Raw genomic sequence first — 7,874 nt, 5'->3', positions numbered from 1 at the left:
CGAGGGTTTTGCTCCCGCGTGGGCCGGGGGGCGGCTGCCCCGGCCCGGGGTGGGGGGAAGCGCCTGCTTGGCCCTGCCTGCGCCTGGCCGGTGGAGAGCACCCGGCAGCGGCTGCGCCCAGCCTCAGAGCGAGGACGTCTGTTTTGTGGGGTGCTCCCCGAAGGCTCCCTCCCCCGGCTTTTAAAGCTCGGGGAGCTGTTGTGCGGCCTGAGCTTGGGTGGTCTGCTGCAAGGCTTTACTGCGCACGAGGACGCTGCAAGGACTGTTCCTATCCCTGGCGCGACTTCCTCTCCTCAGCTGTTGTCTGCTCTCCCTCTCTCTTTGACGTCCCTTTCCGGAGGACTGCGTCTATCTGCGGGTGCAGAGCTGTCCGGAAGCACCCAACTTCCACCAGCTGCCAGCCTGGGGCCACCCCGGGAGGAAGCGAACTGCAGCCACAGCAAGGCAGCAATGAGGGTGGCAATCTGACAGCACCTCCAATGCCTCCCGCTCTGGCCACCGTTCCTGAATAACTGGGGAGCTCCAGCCGGTCACGTGAAGGGTTGGCTGTCACAGGAGGGAGTGCAGTAAGGTCTGAACATCCCTGGGAAGCAGCCAGGATGAGGAGTGTTCCCTCGCTCCTGTTGCTTATCTTCCAGGCTCCTGTCCTCGTGGGGGTGACTGTGGTTGTGCTGACACAGGCCGAGCAGGGACAGCACTTTCCTGGCCTGCAGCCACTGATAGTGGCAGTGGGCCTCTGGCCAGCTTTATGCCTGACTCCCCTTGACCTGTCCTGAAGGGAGCAAGCACAGCGGGCTGCAAAGTGGCTTCATTTCAATTGTTCTTCCTTTGCTCCTCTAAAGCAGCCTCCAGCCAGGGCTGCTGCCATCATGCTATGCTGGGGGAGCAACCACTGCTGGTGCTGCATGTGCTGATGTTCCCCACGCAGCCGATTAGCATGGGAAATCCCCCACGTACTCATGGTGGGTAGTTACAGGTCACCAGCAGCCCTGCTCAGGTCAGTGGTGTCTGTACCATGGCCGCTGGCTCTCTCCCTCCTGGAGGCAGCACCCAAGCTGCTCAATATGGTGACCTGCTCCACTAAGAGCCACCCTTCTCTGCCAAGGTCCGTGCTGTCTGCTCCTGCCCTGGGCACAGGAATTATCCCTGTGCTGGAGCTGGGCTATGCTTTAGGAGACATCATTTTCTCCTCCATGGCACCCTTAGCACGCTGAGTTTACACTGCTCTCCCTCCTGCAATCCCCTCCTAACCCTCACCCCCAGTGCTGTTTTCTCCCAATAACACACACACCCACTGCTTGATTAGATCGGAGTGTTATTTCTCTGTATGCCACTGTTAAATGCTTGTCTGGACAGGACCTTTGTCAGAAGGACAAGGGGAGCTGGAATCCCAAGGGATGGCTTTCTGGGAATGGTGAGGTTGTGGGATGCTGAGCATTTTGGGGGAATGAAGCAGGGAGTGTTAGCAGCGAAGCCTGAAGAGTTAATTCTGGGAACCTACAATACCCCTTTCCTTCTCCTTTGGCTGCCAGGAGAACCTGCTGAGGAAGAGGAGGGGAAAACCATTTCTCCCCTCACGCAGGGCAGCAGTCCAGGATGGGGTTTACTGAACGCCAGCAGCTTTCTTTCCTCAGGGCTGGCAGGTCCATACAGAGGAGGCTGGGAGCGGGGCAGAGCTGGCTGCTAGCTTCTTGCCACCTGCACTTTGGGACTGTCCTCCTGCAGGTCCTCCTCATCTGACTGCACCACAGGGGTCTCAGCCCCCTCCTCGCTGGTGTCCAGGCTATTCAGATCCGTGGAGACAGAGGACGTGGAGGAAATGCGTGACTTGCTCTCAGCTGAACTGGGCACTTGCAGGGTGATTTCCTCTGGGCACTGGCTGGCATCTGCCCCTGGAGGAGAGAGTGGTAAGAGAAAGAAAACAGCTTCTGGAGATTTATTGCTCCATAAGCTTCACGGATAGCCCCTTCAAACACACATGTCTTATTCCTCAGCAGACTGTGCTTTCCTGGCTACTCCCTACCTCACACCCCCAGCTTGGCTCTGGGCAGTGCTGCACATCCCTTCCCTGCTCCTGTCAGTGGAGCCTTTTCTGTCTTGTATGAAACACAGCTTGGAGCCATGCTGTGAGGCCATTGGCTGCAGCAGGCAAGGAGACATTTGGCTTGGTTTTGGTGAATCACTACAGCATGTGTGTGTGAGGAGGAAGGTGCTGACACCCTGGGCTTTTCCTGAGGGACCCAAGCCCAGCTCCCTGGGGTCTGGCTGGGAGGTGGAGGGGTTCTGCAGCCTTCCTGCTTGGCACAGTGAGCTCTGCAGCGTAATGGGTACCTGGGAAGTCGTGACAAGACACTGGCTGCTGCAGAGGAGCTTTCAGGACAAGAGAATTTTCCCCACAGACTCTGGAAAGTGCCTGGGCTCTCCTGTCTCCTGCAGCATAAGGTATTTACAGGGGTCTGTACCTCTGGGCTGCAGAGGTGGATACTGATGTGGACCAGCCCAGGGCGAGCTCCCTCCCACCTCACAGACCCCAGCACCAAGCAACTTGTCTTCATATGAGTGTGTGTGGATCTGCAAACAGGGTGGCCAGGGCTGAGGAACGAGCCAATGTGGGTACTGGGGGCAGGAAGGGCTCCCAGCCTGGCCTGCAAAAGGCTCGGGACTGCATGTACCTGTCAGGGGCCCAGCAATGCCGCTCTCCTCTGTCCCACAGCCCAGAAACACGTCCACGGTGTCCTGGTCTGACAGGTCCATCATGTCCATCTGCTCCAGCATGTCCACGTTCACCTCCATGGAGGAAATACTGCCTAAGGGAGCTGCAGAGACAGAGGCCAGCAAAAAGGTGAGTGCTAGTGCCAGGCAACGGGCACCATGAGCCCTGTGCAAGCAGGACCCCAAGGAAGGAGGCCAGCCTTGCTGTGGGGAATTGAATTCTACTTGATGGTAAGAGGCCCCCAGCAAAATCATGTTTCCTTAAAACATCCCTCTGGAAGCCTCTGCTGTCTCCCTGCAGTCCTTGAGCCTGCCCCAAACTGCTGTCTGGAGGAGCCTGTCTGAAGCCAGTAGCTATGCAGGGCGCCAGCCTGGGTACCCATGTGCAGTGACTTCAGTTAAGTGGTGTGAGTAATCCACAGCGCACCCACATGCAGCATGTGTGGTCCTGTCTCAGTGTAGGACATGCGTGTCCCCAGCCATCTTTAGACTGGGGATGTCCTACTGATCTCTAATGCCTGTGTCATCATTCCCTGAAACACCCCCAGCCGTGTACTGGTGCCTGAAGCACTTACGTCTCCGATGCTCTATTTGCAGGTGAGACATAGGGAAGAAGAAATCCACATCATGCTGGAAAACCTCCTCAAAGAACTTCTGCCGGTCCCGTAGTTTCAGCTGCTGCTGCTGCATCTGCTCTGCATCCAGGCTCCGCTGCGCCTGCTCCATGTCGGCTGGAGAGAAAGGTGAGGAGGGTCAGGTCAAGCAGGGCTGTCCCTTCTGCCTGTCCCAGCTCACACAGTATGGCTGTGCTGGAGGGTAGGTGATTCCCTTCTGCTCTGCTTTACCAACGCACATTGATTTAGTCACCATGAATAGATGTTACCCACCAGAACAGCAGTGTCACCAGCACTTGCTGTGCTGGAGCCTCAGATCTCACTTCCACAAGGCAGGGCAGTCAGGAGCGGGGAGATCATATGCTGCATTCACAACTGCTAAAGTGAATTACCAAGGGGGGAAAGAGTGTTGTTATGAGATCAGCCATGGTTTGCACACGTTCAAGTTTCAGTTTCCTTGCTATAAAACAGAGGGTTGTCTGTGAACGCTAACAAACAAGGGAAACTCCCAGAGACAAGAACTGGTGTTAGTGCTCCAGGCTTTTTGGGCTGAGGGATGCGTCAGGAGTAAAAGGCATCAGCAACACTGTCACCCCTGCACGTGTGCACCCCTGCTGCCACTGTCGCTATAAATACAGCCGCACCCACGCTCGCAGGCTCCCCCATTCACATCCCCCGCTTGCACATCCAGCTTGGCTTCTGCCTGCACAAACATTTTCATTCCTGTAATTCCTCTCGCAGTTCAACGCCAGTGCCTGTGGCCTTGGCTCTCACGAGAGGCCTTGGGCTGTTGCTGAAGGAGCTTGTTGCTTTATCCCTGGGCCTGGTACCTCCCTTTTGGGTTATGTACCACAACAGCAAGGGCCCAAATGGCACAAAGGGGCCGTGGCTGGTGTTCCCAGGCTGGTGTTTGACCGCAGCCATTCCAGATTTCCTCTCTGCTGCTCTTGGCCCAGCCAGCATAAGGAAAATGTGATTACTGGAGCAGGCAGTGCAGTAACCAAGGAAACCAAACAAACATCCTCTGCTCTGCCTGAGCAAGGCCCAAACCCTCCACTCCTCCAGGCTGGGGAGGAGGGAACAGCGAGCAGCATCTCCACCCTGTCTGGCAGGAGCAAGGGCAAGGACAGCATGGGGGCTGGCTGGCAGCAGTATGGAGCAGCAGAGGACCCAAACAGGAGAGAGGTGGTGGGCCTTGGGAGACGTCCTGGAGATCAGCGACATATCTTCCTGAGAGCACTTTCTGGGCTCCTCCTCAGCACCCTGTTTCTGGGGCATCTTTCAGCTAAACCCCATCATCCGCAGCCACCTGCCCCGGGAGGCCGGGCTGTGCCTGCAGCACAGCACGGTGATGTGCCATGACTCAGGGCCAGTCACCCCACGCTTTCTGGAAAAGGATCTGCTCCTCTGCTGCTGCTCCGTGCTGCTTCCTGCGATGCCCAGGGTGGCAATGCTGGCTGCCTTGAAGGGGCCTTTGCTCCGGTGTGTCTGTCTGCCCTCAGCACTGAGTGCCTGCTCTGGTGCAGAGGCTGAGTGTGCTGTGCAGCACCTGGCTTTCCTCGCAAGGCTGACTGGCAGCTGCAGCCTGGTGCCGCTGGGGTAAGGCAAAAACCTCCTGCCTCCCCCCGGCTATCTGCAGGGGAGGATAGAGCCAGGGACAAGGAGGGGGTGACCCGGGCACTAGTTATGGAGCTGTCTCCCTTCAGCAGCTGGAGCCCCCCTTGTCCTGTCTGTCCCAGGCAGAGCTCTGCCCCCCAGCCTAGCTGTGCTGAATCCACAGCAAACCACCGCAGCTCAGCGCACCAAGGAGAGGCCATTGGGCTCCAGCCAGAGGCAGCCAGGGCTCAGGGCAGAGGCTGTGCCAGCGCCCAGATGGCTCTCCATGCCGCATCTTGCCAAAGGGACCCAGTGTGGAGATAATGAGAAGAGTCTCTTAAGTCCTCCTGCAGTGCAAATACAAAATAAACCAAAATGCTAGCGGGCACTGTCCCGAGTGCTCTGAGCATGGCTGATGTGTACCATTAATGTTCTCACTGCCCATCTCTTCCCGGCACGTGACCGATACTCAGGGTAAGGGTGCTTGGGGAGAGTCAGGACGGGTGCTGGTGGCAGCATTCCTGTGGGCGCCAGGATTTCTCTTGTGGGAGAAATTAGCAGGACCTGTTTATGAACTTGTTTTTGAGCTCTCGCTGGGGAGTTGGGCACGAGCACTGAGATCCCATTATGTAAGGAATGCCGGCAGCGGGAGACAGCAGCTGGGCTGTGCTTGGCCCTGCCTGACCCGTGACCTCGGTGAGAGTCGGGGATGGAGCCTTCCCCCCTCCCGCGGCTCTTCCGGGCCTGAGGGGAGTGAACAGCCCTGCTACTGTAGCCGCTCCTCAGCAACCCTTGCAGGGGAAATAAAGGAGAGCGGCATTCCCTGCCGCGGCCCTTCCCGTGTGACGGCCGGTCACACTCCCCGGCTGTCAGCCGTGGGGATTGTCTCATCCAGCTGGCATGTTCCCACCACGGGACACGTTCGCACACACAATGCAGCCCCTGTGCACCGTGGGGGATCTGTCGGTACCTGCTGGTGGCCTGGCTTTTATTACTATTGTCATGGTTATTACTACAGCCCCCTCAGCCAAGGGGCCGGAGGCTGATCAGCATTCAGAGCCAGGCTCTCCCCGCTGGCTGAACCGCCCAGCGCGGCTGTGATGGCACCGAGCACCCCGCTGCCTTCAAATCCTTCCGGCCCTCACAGCTTATTAGCCAGCACAGCTCGGAGAGGAACTAGGGCCAAACGCTGGTGCAGAGGTTGGGTGGGCAGGGCAGGATGCGCCCCAGGAGGTGCAGGCAGGGATTTCCTTCTCGCCTGCTGCCAGGCAGCTGCCCACAGGGTGGGCTGTGGGCAAGGACACTGGCCCCACTGGTCCCTCTGCCCTGCCAGGGCCACTGAGGGGCCAGCCCTTGCCTGCTGTGGGCTCATGGCCACCGCTGTGGTGGGGAAAGGTGTGGGAGGGCTGGCCACGAAGCAAACCGCTGCGAGCTCTCCCATCCACACCCTCATCCAAGTGGGCTGGGAGAGAAGCAAGTCCTGGGGTGCAGTTAGCACAGGGTGAGGGCCAGACAGGGTGTGAGGGTGCTGGGAGCACCAAGCTAAGGGTGTTCTCCCACCCAGAGTCTGGGCTGGGAGCAGAGCACAGTTCAATTATCTGGCTGTGCTTCCGCTGGGAGTGGGAAGTGTTTTTCATTCCTCCTTGGCCCACAGGATTCCAGTACAGTCCCCCCTCAGTGCCAGCAAATAGAAGGGGTGTATCTGGGGGTGGGAGAAGGCTTGTTAGTGTAGGCACAAGGCCAAAAGAGGGTGGGGATGGCCTTTTCTTGAGGCCATGGCTCTGCAATACCTTTCAAGAGATTTTGAGGGATTTAAAGAAGGTCCTGAAAAATAACCTGGCCTGTGGAAAGGGACAGGGGGTGATGGGGTGGTGAGAAGTTTAAGTCAAGGGTCGCTCCACCTGTGGGACAGGTCCCTGGTGAATGAAAGAACTGGGGAGCCTGGCCCAGCCAGGTTTTGCTCATCTTCCTGCACTTTCCCAGAGCCCAACCCCCTGACCCTGCACCTTCAGAGCAGACTGGGGCTCCCCACTGCTGCCCAGCTTGGACTGCGCCGTGCAGTGCTGCGAGGAGACAGGGTGGGGGCAAGATGCAGCTCCTTGACTGCCACGAAATCTTCCAGGGGCTCTGCCACGATCACAAGCCTTTCCCTATAACCCTGACCCAGCAAAACTACTGTGGGACAAGGGTAAATTCCAAAGGCTTTTGGCTCCTTTGGCCTTGGGAGAAGCAGCTGGTGTGGAGAGCTGGGAATGCTCCAGAGAATCATGCATGACCAGGCTGTGTGGAGATGGGATGCCTGGACACACCGGCTGCCTGAGCGTTAATTCCCTGCACGGTCTTTCCTCAATCAGCACGTTTGACCTCGTGTTGCAGCACAGCAGAAAATAACTATCCCCCGTGAGAGGAAACGCACCCGGCGAGTGCGAAGGAGGCAGTGGTTTTGGCAGAGCCCCTTGCCGGGAAAAGCAACGAGGCGGGGGGGAACTAGAGAGGGAGGACATGGCACCTTGTAACCCCTGTCTGTGCCGCGGTTTCATCGCCTGTGCTCCTCTGTGCGATCTCCAAATCCCCTGTGTCTCAGGCCTAAAAATATCCCTGCCGCCCAGAGCTCCTTCCCCGGCAGAGGCTGTCATAAGACCCTGCTATTTACGGGGCCCTGCTTTGATTCACGCAGAAAGAAGCGTGAGGACAAGAAAGCCCAGGGGGGCAGCACGGTGCCCGAGGAACAGCGGGGCAAGCCCGGGGCAGGGATCCGGGGCAGGGTCCCCCTGCGAGCCCCCTGTCACCCCGGCTGCCACTCGCTCAGCCTCCTCTTCCCCGAAACCCCGCGGATGCGGGGGAGTCTGCTCCTTCGGGGGATCTCGGGGCTCCCAGGGGTGCCCATGCCGCTCCGCAACAAGCCCGTGGCCCAACAGGTCCCCGAAATCAGCCACTTCCCATGCAGGTGCC

General features: G+C 58.4%; 1 protein-coding gene and 1 long non-coding RNA gene across 5 annotated transcripts in view; one reads left to right on the top strand and one right to left on the bottom strand.

Moving 5' to 3' along the window:
* Window positions 1–26: 26 nt before the first annotated feature.
* The window catches only part of LOC113487480, a 10,365-nt gene continuing 2,517 nt past the window's right edge, over window positions 27–7,874 (top strand). The window contains exons 1-5 of one of the 4 annotated variants that reach the window (XR_003399798.1): window positions 1,816–1,907; window positions 1,995–2,442; window positions 2,714–2,842; window positions 3,310–3,455; window positions 4,068–5,281. This is a non-coding gene — a long non-coding RNA (uncharacterized LOC113487480). Of the gene's footprint in view, window positions 572–1,815; window positions 1,908–1,994; window positions 2,443–2,713; window positions 2,843–3,309; window positions 3,456–4,067; window positions 5,282–7,874 lie in introns of those variants that run through there. The other 3 variants (XR_003399799.1, XR_003399801.1, XR_003399800.1) reach the window with 3 other exon arrangements.
* Window positions 1,299–3,463, bottom strand: DBNDD2 (dysbindin domain containing 2). The gene is made up of 3 exons (XM_026862088.1): window positions 3,288–3,463; window positions 2,673–2,816; window positions 1,299–1,892 (listed from the first exon to the last, which is right to left on the bottom strand). Exons 1-3 carry the CDS (start codon window positions 3,436–3,438, stop codon window positions 1,684–1,686), a joined length of 504 nt encoding a protein of 167 aa, XP_026717889.1. The 5' UTR covers window positions 3,439–3,463; the 3' UTR covers window positions 1,299–1,683.

The sequence above is a fragment of the Athene cunicularia genome, assembly GCF_003259725.1.
Source record: "Athene cunicularia isolate RWA chromosome 20 unlocalized genomic scaffold, athCun1 chr20_part1, whole genome shotgun sequence".
NCBI lineage: Eukaryota > Metazoa > Chordata > Aves > Strigiformes > Strigidae > Athene > Athene cunicularia.
This window is presented reverse-complemented; position numbering and strand designations above follow the sequence as displayed.

Excerpts from the sequence above, each read along its gene's own strand:
- DBNDD2 (XM_026862088.1), bottom strand. The coding sequence starts at position 3,438 with ATGGAGCAGGCGCAGCGGAGCCTGGATGCAGAGCAGATGCAGCAGCAG. Across the intron at positions 2,817-3,287 it reads GCAAATAGAGCATCGGAGAC|CTCCCTTAGGCAGTATTTCC; the intron begins GTAAGTGCTTCA and ends CTGTCTCTGCAG. Across the intron at positions 1,893-2,672 it reads CATTGCTGGGCCCCTGACAG|GGGCAGATGCCAGCCAGTGC; the intron begins GTACATGCAGTC and ends TCTCTCCTCCAG.